This window comes from Chelmon rostratus, chromosome 21, assembly GCF_017976325.1.
Source record: "Chelmon rostratus isolate fCheRos1 chromosome 21, fCheRos1.pri, whole genome shotgun sequence".
Classification (NCBI taxonomy): domain Eukaryota; kingdom Metazoa; phylum Chordata; class Actinopteri; order Chaetodontiformes; family Chaetodontidae; genus Chelmon; species Chelmon rostratus.
In genome coordinates, this window is record NC_055678.1 from 5,715,140 (window position 1) to 5,733,349 (window position 18,210).

Genomic DNA, 18,210 nt, shown 5'->3' on the forward strand with positions numbered 1-18,210 from the left:
TTTGTGTAAAATATTTCTGTGAGTTAGATGAGCACACACGGCCATGAGTGCCCTCGGTTTAACTGAATGTCAACAGTTTTAGTCCTTCTTTCAGAGGTTGGCAGTGCTCAGTCTCTCACCTCATGATGCACACTGTTTTTTTGCATAAGCCCGGCTAATAAATTCACAGATTAACTGAAACACTGAACACTGCACAAGAAAACCTATTAATGTTGGGAAACAGGGTCCAGTAAAGCAGCCTCATTTCAGACAGGTTCAATGCTTAGATAAGAGCATGCTTTAATGAAACAGGCATACTGTCCCAGCAGTGCAGTTATCTAAATCACCTGCAGTGCACCCAGAACGCACACAGGGAAACACACTTTTCCTTTTTGCATATGCATTTAAGGGAAGATAACACGAATAAGAGGAGGAGACATAGCATGGCTGAGTATGCATTCCAGTGGATTCACTAAGGCTCACCTCTAAAAAGCATCAGCAGGTGTGTATGAAGAGAAAATTGTGAGAGAGGACGTAAGTTTGAACATGAACCTGCATTTTTTGAGACATCTCACACAGTAGTGTAGAAAATGTTAAGGTAGACTATATAATGGAAAGGTTTCCCAAAACGACAATACTTTTAGAGTGTCCCCTAACCCCAACACCAAACAGATCTGGCATGGTTACAATAGCCGTAACAACACCACCCTCAAGAATATATCTGCTTTTAAATGTGATTATTATGAGCAAAAAAGAAAAAGCTGTGGTCACACAAAACACATCCTGTTTTGTATTCTAAATATCACCTGTGGCTTTTTCACTGTTCACGGTCTGCTGTGTGATTACATAATGAAGGACTGAGGACTTGGGTAGCAGTTAAGATGCAGGAAATTCAGTCTGAATAATAGTCATTGGAGAACAGGCTAGAGCCTTTTTAAACGTTAAGTATTAAGAGCAGAAGCTAAAAGCACGGAAACAATTACTCAAACTACAGAGTAGTGAGAAATGACAGCGAGTCTAAATCTAGGGGGTGTGGTAATAATGTGATGTCTTCATAATGCTCATCTGACAGAGAGCACTTTACGATAGCGCAGCAAAAGGATTTTTCTTCAATAGATACAAAATAATGCATACGCATTCAGAACAGCCCTTTATTTAAAAGGCTTTAAAGGACTTTCCGAACCACTTATGAAAGAAAATGTTCAAATCGGTCAAAAGCTGCAGCAAATGAACAACAAATCTTTAACATTTCGTTCAATCAATTTGTCAGCCATCTGACCAGATACATGCTAATTTGGGTATAATTAATCCTGCCCTATCAATATTTAAAATAATACATGCCTCTTTCAGCATATGGCAGGATGGAAAGCCTAATGAATTTAACCCTCCATGTGCCATTAAAAAATCCCATCCTCTTAGCCATATGCTGTAAAACCCTATGAGACAGCCTCGCGATTGTGGGCTAAATAAATAAACTAAATAAATAAACTTGACTTTTACACCGAGATTTTGAGAATGTGAGACACACCCAAGGCTGAGGGAAAGCCGTGGTGCATGTTGGTTACCATTTTTGTTTTTTTTTTTTCCAGTGATGCCCTTGCCCCAAAAGCTTCTCGGTTTGAATAAAATTAGCATTCAGGGTTGGCTCACGGGCACGCCATAAACAGGGCTGCTTTTGTTAATTATCCACGGATCTCAGCATTACAAAGAGTGTTCCTACTTGCCTTTGGCTAAGTTACCTTCAGATAGAGAGGGCAAACTTGAGTTTCAAGGAAAAAAAAATCTATATACACAAATCCATAAAAGTGACGTCTTAAGAAAGTAGATGCCCTAAATACGCCTTTTCTTGTGATGTCTCACAATAATGTGCATAGATATCAGGAAGCTTAGCAGCTGTCTGCATGTACAATTTTGTCTTGAGCAAGTAAAAAGAAGAAGGCAGGCTAAAATTCAGAGAGCTAAATAACTATTAAGTGCCAGCTCAACAGAAAACAGCAGGTCACTTTATGACATTTGTTATTCACCTCTCTGTCACGAACTTCAATGCAGTACAGTACCACATATCAAAACACAGTATGTGTTCATCTGACAAACATTAGCATCACAAAATGCATTCAGCATCAACGCAAAGTTGTTGCCTTTTCTGTCATACTTTTACATGTCACAAAGGGTAATTTCGGGCTGCTCCACTAAACAAAAACATTTGGGCTAAAGCTTGGCAATATTCAGTGAAACCTCTGGCTCCAATCTGCTAATGTTGAGCAGTGCAAAGGGTCGATGACAAGCCGAGAAGGCCACTTCTAAAAGGAGTGCATCTTCAGCAAGCCATTATCACGGTCCGCAATCTGCTTCAGTGTGACACTACTGCCAGAGGAGCGGTTTGTCCTCTAGACATGCAGGGGCCTCCGCACTGGCTGCCTGCGCAATACACGCTGGAGGTGCTGACGTGCCACTATCTGTTTCAGAGGCAAAGCAGGTCCAGAATGGTCAAAGGAAACTGAGGTTGAGACACTGACAGCGTAAATACGCAGAGCTCAAGACGCTGCGTTCAGTGCAGGTCTTTAAGACAGTTATTCTAAGACACATTCTGATATGCTCGTAACCTGCTGACCATAAATATTCAGCCTCTACTTTTACCCTGCTGAAAACACCGTCCCAAGCAGTGATAACTTAAGACAGAAAACAGATCCGTCAGATTGAGTGTCCAAGTTGGTGTAGCAACATACGCACAGCTTGCACGAGGTCAGTCATTGCCAAATTCAGCGTGAGGTGTAGAAAGGTTCACTGGTGCCAGACAGAGCCGAGGCGGGTGTTGTCTCCCCCCTCTGACTCAAGTCTCAATGGTGTTAATCTTGGCTTGTTCGTCACTGAAACCCATAATCACAGTGTTTTGTCAAAAACTAAAGGCTAATCAGGGAGGTGGAGAGGAGGAGCTCCACCTGCCCATCAGTCAGTCATGTTCATCCCCTCGGGTGACGGCAACTCTATTGTGGCGAGGTGTGTTTGCCCAAACAAGCTGTGGCATTGACAGCTCAAAGCTGCTTTGCGTGTGAGCGGTGTTGCGTCTCTTAAGCGTGATCTTCACAAAGGATGACGACATGCGGTTGACAACAGGCCACGTTCTCCTCTTCTTTTGAAGTGCAAAGGCTCGAGTTTAAGCTTAAAAAATATGTAGTTTAAGTGGAAAAACTCATGTTAATATGTGTATTGTTACAATACACTGGTATGTTTTATCCTTTATGATCATAGGTTACCCTCTGACACACAGAAACAAAACGTAAGATTTGTTTTGTGACAGTGCCCAGTTCACAGTTCAGCATTTTTGCCAGAATTAGCTTTTGTGTCCATGGAAGGGGAGGGTATAATTAAGGTTGGGGGTCATTTCCCTGGAGTAAATAATTACTAACAGCCAGAACTGGCTTTTACACCCCATGTGTTATCTCTGATTGCCAGGTCACCCTATGACAACCAATGGAGAATACAGAATGATACAGCTACCATTAGCCACCTTAATATTCAGAAATATTTTATAGTACTTCTGGTACAATTACTGGAGTCTTGCTATACTGAAATTTGGCTCATTGCATGATATAATTTGCTATAAATATATTGTTGAATTGAAGGGAAATTATTAAGAATTCATACTGAGAGAGACTTTGCTATAACTAAGTTCACTCGGTTGCATTTTATACGGCCTGTTTTACTGACTGCAAGAGGTGAGCTGGTATTTTCAGGATTCACATCAATAGGAAAGCTGCACCGCATAAAATCAACAACCTACAAGCACTTAATTAGACTGCTGCTGTTGCCTGCCAACGCTCTTTTATAAATGAATCGCCTCCAGCTCTGTGTCCATCTCGTACTTTACTAAGTTTGTCCTGCACCTTTAGTTGTTTTTTATCCCACTGCAATTGAAATGTACAAAATGTACATGGGCAATGTCAAGAGATTCGCTATAGACAGCTGGTTTTTGAAAGCTTCAGCTGGATTTAACATTAATACAATAAGCAGGACTTTATCAGTGCACCATCTCTCAACGCACTGTTTGTGTTCAGTACAGACAATTTTAACCACACATTCATTCAACTGTAACAGCACCACACATTTCTTGATGATTAGAAACCAGAATATTACTACAATCTTTATATCTATGCCTAACTGACACTTTGCCTGGCAACAGCATTCGCTCTTGCTTCCCCTCGGGCATTATCTTGGGGGCATATAATAGATGGATTTACCCTTCATGACTTTATCAGGGGAAAGCATCTGTCTCCCGTCTGAGGCTGCAAGAGATCCATTTGTACAGTTTGAAATGGACTGGCACCCTGTGGTTGACAAAGACAAAAGCCTTTAAAGAAATTAACTATTAAACAGGGGCTGTCTAGTTAAATATTCATTCTAATCCAGCGTTGAAAGAGAGATGCCCATCGAGTCTTTTTTTGTGCTATCTTGCTAGGCAATTAAAAAGGAATTTCCGTGCCTTCTCCCAGGCTGAACTAACAGCTTGATGGAGACCATTAAAACAAAAAACTCAAAACTATCAATGTCAGATATCAGCTTGCTCTATTGTTTTAACAAAGCTGTTGGAAAACAAGATCTTAAGAGCAGCATCTGCACAAAGGAAGGGATCTCGTTTTTTGTTGAATCGCCCATTTGGCTAAGCCTCTGATGTTTGTGGTGTTTAATTCTAAAAAGGCATTCCGCAAAAATGGCCAAAACGTAATCCTTTGACAGACAAAACACTTTTGAACAGTCAATTACAGAACACAGCCAGTGGAACTAATATGACAAGCACCGATACTTTTACAACTCCATCTGCCTTGTGACGTCTTTGAAGCTTTCCACGCGAGAAAAACAAATACTGTACACCCTCAGGTTTTTCTATTTATCCACTGCACTGCATCAAATGGACTCCGGTATGAGAGTGGTGGTGGTGAGGAATTAAAATAGATAAATAAAAATGAAACTGCACAAACGGGATAGCAATGTCATCGTGCTACAGGTATGCCGTAGCGCCCATTCAAAACCATATCTTCTGTAGCCACTTCTCAGAAGGGAACAGACACAAATCCAGCAGAGGGTTTTCATTGTCTTTGAAGAGCGCTGTGGTTGGTGGGGTTTAGCAGCTATGAGGTCTTGTTACAAGTAATGATCCTCTTAAGTGGTACCATGTTATGCGAGGTACCCCAAACTACAATGAGAGGAGCCCTATCCTGTAAAATTGTTGTGGCAGCCTTGACTGTTGGGGCACGGCAAATCTGCCGCCAGCCCCGCCTGAGGTGGGTGCGCTGCTGATGGACTACTACCTACACCTTGAGTCTGTCAAACAGTATTGGTGTAGTCAAGTTGGCAAGCTTCGCTGTAGCCATAGCTAACCATCTCAGAAGAGAATAAAGTACATTAAACATATAACACTAAATGTACTGGCCGTATAGAGATTTATTTTAATAGCTGACAGCCAGCTTTTAAAATTCATAGTCAGTGTTTCAGATCAAAGGTGCTGCAGTACAGAGCCAAAACAAAAACACTTCCTGAGTGCTTTATAATTAAAATGTGACACAATTTAATTGTGCAGATGACACCCGATTTAATCAAGACTGATCTGAAGCACCAGCTTGCAAATTTGCATCAGTATACTTTTAAAACACGTACAGATTCATGTGTTACACTAGATATTCCTCAAGGGGAGATTCAATATGCAAAACAATGTGAGGGACTCACCTCAGATCACATTTCAGGTGGCAGCACACCAATCTGACCTCCAAATGTGAGGATATTAAATGTGATTAACAAGATCACTGCCACTGCAAATAAGATGAAAGATAAAGGTCCCAACTGTGACATCAAGCCTGCACTGCGGTAGCCTGTGCTTGAAATTGTATACTGTGGCATCAGTCGACTCTGAGGAGCCTGACAATGCTCTTAAAGTAAAAAGTACGAGCTTTCATGAGATGTAGTGGCTTTATATGATGAAACTGAACTGATGAAACTGTATTGCATCTGCATGTAGATGCAGAAATCCTTTAAATCGTTTGCAGAAATGCACATTATAGAGCTTTTCTATACGCCGTTGGTGTATAACAGTGTTTACTCTGCTGTCGTGGTCCTGTTACAGTTTACGATTACATAAGTGATTTTTTTATCCTAACATGTTTAAGTATTGCATAGTTTAAAAAGGTTTAAACGAGTAAATCAGACACATTCTAGGAATGTACTGATAACACATACTTGTCTGCATAGCCTGTCCCCATGTTCTGTCATGTACCCACACAGTCTAAGAGGCTGACCAAGATTCACACAGATGGAGGCATGCAGGAGGGTAAATAATGCATGCCTGCACAGGACAAGAGAGGAGGGCGTAGCTTGAATTGGTAGGAGTGGATGGGCTGGGGGGCTTGTGGGGGCTCGCTTGTGCGTGCCAGCCTCAGACAGCTCACCACAGGAGAGACACAGACACAAAAGAAAACTCACTGTCATGGTCACCAAAGCAGAAATGACGCTAGGCAGCCACAAAACAAGCCAGCTTGAATTTTCATCAAAACAAACATGCGAGCTGACATGGTGTGACTTACACTATAGCCGCTGTCAAAATAGCCGAGCGCTACTTAATTTGACAGTAAAAGGCCATATCAGGTCTGTTTTACACTGCCAGGGACCTAAGGCTTCCCTGGGGTCTTTTCGGCTCCAGCATGAAACTCCCATCTGACCCAATTATCCAATTAGCTGAAGTAGTGGCCAGACTGGAAGGTGATGACGGCTGGAACACCTGTGGAGGCCGCCCCTGGTGTGGGGCCCACGGGGCCGGGAGACCAGACCAACCAGCACTTTTTCTGCTAATATTAGCCAGGATTCTATCCAGCAGGAACAGAAGGAACTCTGTAGTGAAGCCTTTGAGGCTTTGTGCCGGCTGAGCTATTTCTCTCGGAGCAAGTTCTCTGCAGAGCATTACCCGTTTCAGCTGAACACCTCCACACAGGCTTTAATGGCAGTCTGAGCAGTAAGAAGAAGGTGTGAGCAAAACATGACATGCAAAGAGAAGTTCATGCACCAACTGCCAAGCTATGAGAGCTACTTGAACTGGAGGCTCAAATAATTAAACCCCTTTGCTGCTGGAGCTGACTGTCCTCTCTGATTGTAAGACAGACATGACAGCATTAAGTCCCTTGACTGTGGTGAGAAACTCTAGACGGTGAAATGCCATTGTTACGTGACTCCAAGTGCTTACACCCTTCCGTCAGTTTCCTAAATAGAGCAACATTTTAAAAGGAAACCACAACATTTCTGTTTGCCTTACGGGCACTTCCCAATGGGACAAAGAGCAGCCTTGGCTTTTGACAGCTCCACTGAAGGTCTGGCTGCCACTTCCAACAGCCAAAGCATTTTTCTCTCCCTCAAGGCATTTTCTCCCTTTCCTCAAGGTAATTCAACAGTTGTGTGGTCACATACTTGCACAGTCCTCTGCCTCTTTGGGTGCCGAGCATTAAGGGATTAGACCCGAGCAGCAGTCCATAGGAAGCAATCTTCACTCGGGTCTCTCTCTGCTTTGATTTGTTTGACAGGCTTTTGTTTGATTTTTTTCATATAGGAAGACATCTAGCTTTGATCACAACTAACCACACTGATGGTGAAGCACCAGTTTTTAAAGATGAAAGGGAGTAAGAAAAAAAAAATTGGCAAGAGATCTGAAGGTAGGATGTTTTTCTTCTCCATTCCACTTTTTCTTTTCAGGATTATGAAAAAAAAAAAACCATATGACCGAAGTGTGAGATCAATTACACACAGGTGAGGGTGTGTCTTTGACAAAAAGAGGGGATGGAGTGTGTTAGTCCGTTGCGAAGAAGTGCAGAGACCGCCACAGTGGCAGTGCAACAGGCAATTATGTGTCACACATGACATGCTTTGTGCTTCTGTGTGTATAATTATCCCCAAACAAAGCAGCACCAATAACAACTGTTACGTTGTATGGAGAAGGGCACATACTTTTCATACCAGACAAGCAGAGGGAGACAAGATTCTGCCAACGACAAATAAGTTTACTTTCCTAATGATGTTTATCCTTTTACCCACTGTTTAAATTAAAGATGTTCCCTGGCACAACTTTGTCTAACAACCTACTTCAAAGTCAGACCCGCTTCAAGACAGGTGGCTAATTTGTCTGAAACAATAATCCCATCTCCATCTCTTGCCAATTAAAACTATGATGACACGCAAAATGTCCTCGAGGAGAACAAGGGATGAAGGAGCAGAATGAATCTGACTCGTGTGAAGGCTCAGGCTCACATACCAGCTACTCGCCACAAAAAAGGACTTCTTGGCCTCAAACAGGGTGCGTATTGATAAATTTTAGGCTAATACACACAAGGCCGTCTGTGAAAATAGAGAAATGTTGAAGCAATATTCCACCAGGATCTCTTTACATTTCTCTGTATATTTATCCACAGAAACCATGCGAAGCGTTCCCAAAATACCACACATTCTACCATAGAACACATTTTACCCACATGTATAATGCAAAATGAACTCCAAAATCGTTTGACATCCACAATCTTGTCCTTCATATCATTAATATCTGTTTTTATGACCGGTCTACTCTGGTTTCATGCAAGAAAAGAAAATGCTATGATGGAGAAACTTCATGTAATTTCAGACTAGAACTTCGAAAGAGACACATCAAGACCTTGGAAGCATGTTGGCCTGCTTATTTCTAACACATATTTTCGAAATGTTCTGTAATTTCAACTTTCAAGTTTTTAAAAATGCCGAAACTGTCTTGCCTAGGTAAAAATGCAGCTTTTACAAATGGCCTGGACATTATATCAGCATTTTCTAAACTCACAGGCTGCAGGCTTTAACACACACCTTTCTACTTTGCAAATACAATTTGGTCTATATCTGCTCTGAACTTCCCCTCTGCCCATGCTTCACCTTCACTGAAAGTCTGAAACTAGACCTGACCGGAGGAGGCCAAGAGAGAAGTACTGAAAGGCAAATAACACTGTTTCCATGAAATATGAGGCCATGTCATATCGTAACCTCAGGGCTGAGTTAGTGGAGAAAATGAAGACTGACAGGACTGATGTGAGGGTGGGCCCACAGATAAAGGGACACCCAGGGTACAAACAGTGGCAGCCGCCCCTTACATCACTCAACGCTCTGAACGTCTTGGAGCTCGAGCCTGGGCTACTCTCAGCAGCGCGAGGAGAGGGGGACATTTTTCAAATACCTGAAGGATATTTACACACCTGCTCAGAGTGAGGTAGAGGTGCACAGAGGAGTTCAGCTCTGTTTCAGGCCACTGAAGAGGCAATACAGTTTTAACCTGAGCGATGGACTGATTGACACTATTCAGGCCTGACTACAACAACAAAACTAGGTAAACATTTGCACGTTCGTATCCATGGATGTAACCCCCCGAGGTGACACACAGGGGTGTCAGACTGTATCTAGATTATAGAAAGCAAGTTCAGGTCCAGGTTGATCAGTGCCAGGACAATTTAAGTTTGTTTGACTTGGTGGGGCACTTCATTACTGTTGTAAAACAATGACAGTTGGAACATTGCTGCTGAGGGAAGGCTTACGTAGGAGGTGCAAGGTGGGGGGGAGTTGCTGGCCCCAAAGGCAGGAACCTGCAGTGTAATCAAGGCCGTCGCCAAATTACAGGCCAGCAGAGTTCAATCTCGGGCTGAAGGAGAGGTCACCCATCACAATAATATTCTTAAGTCACGGAGCAAATTCCTATGTACAACGTCAAGACTAGACAGCAAAAGGAGGCCCTACATACTCTTGGCATTTTAAGTGTCTCAGCACACCAGCTCTCCTTGGTTTATGGCTTTGAAAAAAGCTCTCAACAGCGAATAATAATAGCATTAAAGTCAGCTTGACGCATTTTTGAGATGTGTAGCAAAAGAGGAATGTAGAATGAGCACAAAGGGGATGTGCTGGCTCTTTCAGCATTTTCTAGAACACAAGCATCATTTTAAGAAAAGGAACTGTGGCTGTGTGTGTCTGTCAACAAGTGCGTTCATGTTTGTATAACATGTCAACAAAAAATGCATTATTCTTAAGAAGACCAACAGATAGCTTGCCAGCTCTGATACTAGTCTTCAACACATTCTTTCCAAAAGGAAATTGGTAAAATAAATACAAAAATAAACTTATGAAAGGCAAAAAACATCTGTACTGTTTACTGCGATTCTTGAAACAATTACACAAGCCATGAGTTTAATATTTTTTGCTTTGTGGGATCTTTGTAGTTTGAGTAAATTAGCTGTGGTTAATCATTCATTTTACAGAGCTACCAGTTTATCACACCATAAACCTGCATATTCCTGCAGTAAGTTCTGTCTGCGTGAAGCTTATAATGTTCAGTTTGTGTTGACAATGTGTAGAAGAGGTGTGGATTAAACCCCATGGTATGACATTAATCACACGTTACTGAGTTTTACATTCAGAGCGCATGTGCTGGCATTGGACCTACACATGTGGTGTGCAAAGAGCCAAATAGAAAACACGCACATAGACACTGAACTGGCCACGCTTGGCGCTGTTAGGCCTCTTTCGGAGGATAACTGACCTGGTTGATTGAGTTGGCAGTACAGGAGGCGAGGCCTGTTCCCAGAGATGCCACGAAGAACATGATAGGGTCAAAGGGGACCGGAGCCATTGCAAAGCCAGCTGCCGCAGTCGTGACCACCAGTGCTGAAATCACCAAGCAAGAATAACAGAGCAAATTAAAACAGGAACTTAGAAGTGTCCTTCATTAACTCATACTTCTGTAAGCAACAGTAAAGGCTGTGGAAGCCTGATTCAATGTAAGCAGGAGAAGAGCAGTGTGAAGGTAAAGAGAAGTAAACAGTGCATTTACATCTCTGGTAGTGCAAAATGAACTTTTTCCTTACACTTTTTTTAATTGTTTGTCAATAACAACTATCCAAAGGCTACCAAGCTACCTGCCTTTGTGGAGTCAACCAATCAGTGCTGTTCAGCGGTGAAGTATGCGCAACTCCACACAACAGCACATACTCAAGTGAATAAATAACACTGCAAGAAACTGACCATGCCTTACTACGCCGCTGTTGATGTGTATGTTCAGTATGTAACACGTAACAAAACACTCTTTCCATAGCTCCAAAGCTCCCCTGGAAGTAGCACATTTAGACATTTATTGTGAAAACGAAGCTTGTTTGAAAAATACATAGCAAACAGATCAGCAGCAGATGAAGGAGGTTATGCTGCAGGTCTTAGACAACAAAGGTGCACTGATGCCTTAAAACATAGCTGTAGTTCCTTCTAGATCTTTTCCACCACGTGTTACGGCTCGGTTCAGCTCCACTGTAATGGCTTTTTTCCCTTGCTTTTGCCTGGCAGCAAGTATTTTTCTTTGGTATCACCTCAGTGGAGGTACCATGTAGAGTTGAGCTAAGTCGGTGATGTTAAAAAACAGCAGACAAATTATTTGTCAGAGCTAACAGGACATCCTGCACAAAACCGGCGTTTTTAAATTGTCAAGCTTTACTCAATCAACCCAAATAAGTGCACTGAGCTCATACCGAGTTGACATACACAATCCCTTCAATATCCTCTAGACGAGGATATAATATGCCACTTTGTGAGCATGATGAGTGTGTGGTTGCGCGAGTGGTTGCGAGAGCAGCAGAGTGTGACAGTGAATGCAAGTAGAGGAAAAAGGTTAGTAACATAGTTTTCAGTTTAGCAGTAAATGTATACAGTACATCACAGTTTGTCAGTGAACAACAGTTGTAGCTTCTCAAGACCAAAGCAAAATTCTATGTTGTTTCTGGTCAAGTGAAGGGGGGGATGGGGCTCCAACTAGCTGATTAATTGCAGTGAGGAGTCATTTGTCAAAGATGGTATAAAACAGACCAGTCAATAAAATAGGTTAAAAAAACACATACACACACACAAAATGTACTGTGTACTCTACCTGTGAGTTTGATTTTGGAAAGCTTGGCGTAGATATCTGGTAAGTCTGCCACATCAACCTTCAGCTGCTTCCATTGTTTGTCTAGACGTGCCTCCCTTGCCTCTTCAGACTCCTCATGCACATGGGGAGTCTCATTTGAAGTCAAAACCGTTCTGGACACAGAATCGTTCTGTACTGCTGCACCCTCTGTAGAGGGCTTCAAGGTGGATATTTCAGGCTGTGGCTTACTGGTGACTTCCTCTGGCTGTGCCACAGTATCTGTGACCACAGGCTCAATAGTTGGTATTCTCTGTACTTGTCTTTCAACGCTGTCATCTCTCTCATCCACAATGGTCAGAACAGGAGCCTGTTTCGGGATGGCACGTTGGTGAAGCTCACTGTTGTTCTTCGATACATACTGAAAGGAAAGGAAATTTAGGGAATAATTTACTGTTATGGCAATAAAATTGAATGCAGACACCGGCTGAAAGTGAGGGATGTGGAAGAATGTGCATTAATGACAAGCAACACAATTTTTTTTAAACTGCAGAGGAAGCTGAAACAATGATTGGGCTCTGTGAACGATACCTGGCGTTTCAGAAAGTTGAGATGCTGGTACGTCAGCCAGTTTGATGGATCTCTTCTGTGCAGCTGAATAAGGCTGCGGGCAGTCTGGTTACATCGAGGAACACTTTGAACCAATTTCTGCTTCACGCTTACACCAACCAAGCCTGCAAGAAATGCAAAATGCCTTGTCAAGTTATTAAATAAACAGATGTGAGATTATCTTAATTCTGCTGAATCTGGTTGAGCAATGATTCAACCCTGCATAGAGTATAGACATGCAAACACAAACAAGATAATGAAACTAAACAAAACAAACACAATCTGTACTAAGAATTAAAAGTCATAAAACTGAACTATGACCCAACACTTAAAGTTAAGATTTCCACAGAAGCCTTGGCTTTCCCAAATGAAAATCACGATAGCAACAAAGCTAACAACAAGGCAGTTAAGACATATGAGTATGAGACTCAGTTGCTAATCTACTGGGTACATTTTGCTAAAGCGACTACAAAATAATACTGTCCTACAATAAATCTTACTTTCAACTTTATGGTCATTTTGGCAGTTCGTTAGACTAAGAGGTCTTCCTATTATTTTACATACCCCAGTTACATCTATGAGCCGAGAGTGAAATATGAGAAATACCCCAGGATAACATAACATCGTACCGCTGTACGAAAGATATCAAGCCAACCTGTCATAGCTTCGTACGCTAGCTTTCACGTTGTTTCAAAACACATAGTGAAACAGTGAAACAGCTTAAACGTTGTCGTTAGAAAACCAGGCAATAATTAGGTAATTTTGGTCTCTGCTGATTAGGTTGACTTCCATCTAAGGTCACTGCTAGCCTCCTGCCAAACATCCCTGGCGCTATCCGAATAGCTACGTGCTAAGCTAGCTAGCTAGCTTCCGCCTAAGCATTAAAGGCTGTTTTCAGTGGACATGAATAAAAAAGACTTTGTATTGCATCGGTATGTTCAGCGAAACATCACATATTATCTCGTGTTACCCGACAGTCTGCTACATGGCGCTTTATACATGTTCTCGAATCATAAAACCGGCTCCCGTTTCGACCCCTTCACATGCAGCGAGCCGCCATTTTGACCTCGTTAGGTAAAGACGAACACTTCCGGGGCACCATACGTCAATCCGTCTGTGCGTCATAACGCGCCGTGAGCAGCAGACACTCTGGCAAGCAGCAAACTTTAATAACAATAATAATAATAATAATAATATTCTGTATCTGATGTGTATTTATCATATTGGTAGACTCTTCAGTAATCATGCGATAATTACCACAAAATTAACTCTGAAATAGCTTCTTATATGAATTAATAACGAATTAATCATTAACTTACTTAATTTAGAATGATATCAAAGAAACAACAACAAAATTATTTGCATTCCGGATATGTATGTGTGTGTGTGTACATATATATATATATATATATATATATGTGTGTGTGTGTGTGTGTGTGTGTGTGTGTGTGTGTGTGTATACATACATACATACACATATATATACATATATATATATACATACATATATATATATATATATATATATATTCAATTGTGATTGCCTGTGTATTTCAGTGGTTTCATTTGTCTTAATTTTTAGCCCCTACATGACACTGCAGTATTTGAAAATCTTCATATGCATTAGGCTTTTTTCCACAAAAGACATTTTAACATGTCACCATGAGAGAACCAGGTGTAGGCCTAAATAAAAAATTTAACAAATAAAAATAAAAATGGCTGCACTCTAGTTACCTGCTTTAGCTTGCTTCAGTTTCTGTTACTGTGCATGCTGACTCATTATCATGACTTACTGGGGAAAAGAATGCAGCCATCATTAATATAATGTTGTATTAGTAACAGCTGTGCTTTTCCTGCTATGACAACTGAAAGTGTCTGTTATACATGTAAATACAGTGTATTTAGTTTTTTATTAATTAATTAGTGAATGATTTCATTTCATGTCCTTGACTTTCTTTCCTTGTATTCTCTGTGTGGCCTTTTCAGGCTTTGCCCCTTCAGATTCTTATGTATCTCCTCTAATCGTCTTATTCGTCCGAATATGACACACTAAACAATAGCCAAACTTGATAAATTTGTGTCATTTGCTGTGTGAAATAGTGCATCTGCTCTTTCCAGTGAAGGTTAACATTTAATTTCAGAAAAGTACATCAATTTCTCATGACAGCGGTCTTCAGTTCAGACAATGTGACCCATTAAAACAGCGGAGAAAACATTTAATACTTCAAGAGGGAGCAAATGTACTTCCAGCAGGGCTCCTTTTAGGGATTTTTAACACCTGGAGAACTTCAAGCCAAATTAAAAATGTGTCTACTTGTAACAAACACTAGTTGGAGTTTTATTTTTTCAGAGGGCCTTTAACCAGAAGACTTCTGTCTCTGACAGATAAATCTGAGCAGACGATGGGATTCATTTCATTGAAAATTGCCGTCTAATTTAATGTCTGGCCTTTTGCCTTCTGCCCTTGTGCGTCCTCTGACTGGCCCAGCAGTTTGGCCTGTTATTTATGTGTACGATCATCTCGTTGGCCCCGGCTGCCACGGACAACAAGATGGAAACCTTCTGATTGATACCCTCTCCGCTGCTTTCACTTTGCAGCCTTGCTTTATTGAAACAAAGATGATAAAACAGCATGATTGTCTGTTTCGGTGCATTGTTTCATTTCCTCATTTTTCTGAGGCAGGAGGATGATTATTATGCTGCTCTGATTGCCGCGATCATATTCAATAAAGACATTCCTTGTTGTTTATTTGCTAATTAAATTCAGGTTATCCAATTTTGCAATTGTCATGTATTATACAAGTGTGGCTCATTCAGTGTTTAATATGCCCAGAACCAAATGACATATATCATTTGTTTTATGAATGGTCATGATGCAAATCTCCTTTACAACCACAGGTGCTTTCTGTGAACTCAAACCCCGCTGCAATCCAAGCCGAGCATCCAATTCTCCTGATTCATCTCATCCATTCCACCGTGCCGCCAGCTCCACCTCCTCTGCTAAGATTGCACGGTGTAATCTTCATGCGCCATCAAGATGCAGGGGCTGATGAATGCCAACAATACACACTAGGCCATCCCGGATCCAGCACGAGAGCACCTTTATTACAGGAGATAACCATTATGTGCTGTTCTACAAGATTTCATTCCGCACTGACCCGGTCAACCTCTTTGGGTTTGCTTTTAATGTGAGCGCTGAAAAGGAGGTTTATTGCTTGGGTTTACACCATATTATTTATTTCTAGGGTGCTGTTATACAATTTCAATGTTCCGTGTTTGCTTCTTTTTGCTTCTCCGGGGCTGCAGAAATACAGTTTCAGAGGGTAGGCTCAAACCTGCCAACTTCATGGCCGTGTAGGGCACTGCGTCAAACCATAATCTTTTGTATAGCAATCTGTAGGCTACCACGACAGATGATTGACATGCTTAACAGGATGTCAGGCCCTCACATTAACAAACAGGCTCATTCATGAGCACGTGGCCGCCCCTCCTCCTCTGGACTGGAGTGGAATAATATTTGTTTATCGCATCAAGGGCTAGTTTATTCGCTGCCAATGAGTGCGCGTCGTGGTAGCTCAGGGGGATCAGTTCCAAGGAAGCAGCGCTCCTTATCCCGCTGCCGAGCTCGGGCTGATGCAGTTCGACTGTATAATTCAGTGTTTTATTTGTGTTCTCATTAAGAGCATATCTTTCTTTGAAAGGTGGAAAATACGTTTGTGGTTGAGGGTTTGTGCTGAAATACCGTAAGACATCCTGACCTTTTCTATCCAGGATTTGGTGAGTTATTGTTCTAAAGTCAGGAAGCTCTTCTTGTTTACTTAATTGCACGTTGCACTCCAGTGAATAAAGACAAAGCCAGACATGCTTTTAATGCCTTCTGTCCATAAGGTGGACCAGAGGACAGGACCTGAAGAACAGATGGACGAAAAGGAGTGGAATGGCTCAGTAACAACAGGAGGAGTTTGTGAGGTCTATTCAACCCAAAGGGGTCTTTCAAAGGGGTCTTTACAGTTGCTCTAGCACTGGTGGTGGTCTCAGTATGAGGGCCTTTTATCACGCTGCTTTCACCGCATCTTGAAAAAGTGAAATGGCTGTAAACGTCCTCTCCGGAGAGAAACAAAGGCACAAAAGGAGTCAAGGCTTGTATTGTGTGAGGGTGATGACATACAGTTTATCAGAGTAAAAGCAGGCTGAAGTCAGGCAGGGGATGCAGGCCCTGTGCTGGGGTCTAGCTGCAGGATGAGCTTGGAAGTTTGTGCATTTTGGAGTTGTAGTAAAATATGACTTAGAGGAAAACAATAGCTTAGTCTAAAAATGGGTGTAAAGAAAGTTGTATAAGTCTTTTTTTCCTCACAAAATAACTGATGATGATTTGAAATCCTTTGATATTGCAGCCAAATTTTTTCAAAATAGCGTATTTTACTTTCAAGGACGGCAAAGACAAATAATTGTGAAGTGGAAAGCAGATGTCAGTAAGATTGATGGGCTCGCACAGTGTTAGGATCCCTGGCTGTCTGCTTCGCAGTGAAGTTAGTGTTTCAAGAGGAAAACGAGTCTCTTTAGCAATTTCAAGGGTCCAGGAATTTACTCAGTTTTCTATCTAAAACACAGCTCCCTGGCACTTAGTGGTGAAAAGGTGACACGTTGAATCAATTGAAGGCAGCATGGGCCCCCAGGTTGTGTAAGCAAAGCGCTGAAGGGTCATTAATAGCATTAATAAGGAAGCCCCTGTTACTCCACGCAAACAGCCTGCTGGCCCTCACAAAACGGCCAAACCATTTTTTTACTCTAGTTTTCCATGTCTCACACTGGGGGACACACTAAGAGACTATAATGAGACACCCCTCCAAGGAAGGCCCAATAAATGGCATAGTCCAATAACGGAGGCCTCCCAGCCCTGTCATCGCCCCAGTTCATCTGCTCTGATTTACAAGCAGTGTTCCAGAGGCTTTAGTGCCATCACTAATCCCACAGGGATGACCATCTGAATGGCGGTGGAGTCAGACCCTCTAAAAAAACAGAGAGAGGCAGACAGTGCTGCATAACTCCGAGCAGAAACAGATGCAGAGACGCTCTCCTGTTTATAATTGATTTTCAAGGGCAACATCTTGTTGTCATAGTTTGTCTAATGAGGCCCTGACTGGCGCCCTGTTGCTCGTCAACCACAGGGTGTCAGATGGAGCAACCATCCGCCGCCCTGCCCCCACTGGGATGGCACCGTGCTGGAGTACTGACATCACCCGTGGAATTTCCATGTGGGACAGACTCTCGTTCTCTTTTAAAACCCTACCCGACTTCTTTTTAAAGGTATTTTGAGTCGGCGAAGCATCCAAAACCTCCAGAGGAGGACTGTTGTCCGGTGCAGCTGCCGGCCGGAGGCTTGCCCTCTTTGCGTGGACAACAGGTATCTTCAGACCCCATGGCTGCCAATGTTTACGTCTGAGATCATGGGTGTCTTTGTGGGCCTCCAGGGCTAAGCCTCTAATTGGCCACGGCTCATCAATCACAGGGAGCAACCCCTTTCACCCAAAGTCTCATCCAAACAGCTAGGAGGAATGAGATCCATGGAATGGACTCTATGCCTCCCAAAGGCCTAAAAGTAGGCTTTGGGAGGGGCAAGTGGTTTGTGAGAAAACCACACTTATTCCAAGATGATGTCAAGCAACGTACGCGTCTGTCCTTTGTCTTTCCTGACGTGCCGA

The 18,210-nt window shown here is 42.2% G+C and overlaps 1 protein-coding gene across 1 annotated transcript in view; it reads right to left on the reverse strand.

Moving 5' to 3' along the window:
- Positions 1-13,574, reverse strand: part of LOC121624825 (protoheme IX farnesyltransferase, mitochondrial) — a 31,291-nt gene extending 17,717 nt beyond the window's left edge. The window contains exons 1-4 of the mRNA XM_041962745.1: positions 13,479-13,574; positions 12,491-12,633; positions 11,924-12,320; positions 10,553-10,677 (exon numbers count right to left, since the gene is read on the reverse strand). Of these exons, the coding sequence (XP_041818679.1) occupies positions 10,553-10,677; positions 11,924-12,320; positions 12,491-12,633; positions 13,479-13,509 (696 nt within the window). The 5' untranslated portion in view covers positions 13,510-13,574. The remainder of the gene's footprint in view (positions 1-10,552; positions 10,678-11,923; positions 12,321-12,490; positions 12,634-13,478) is intronic.
- Between the last annotated feature and the right edge of the window lie 4,636 nt (positions 13,575-18,210).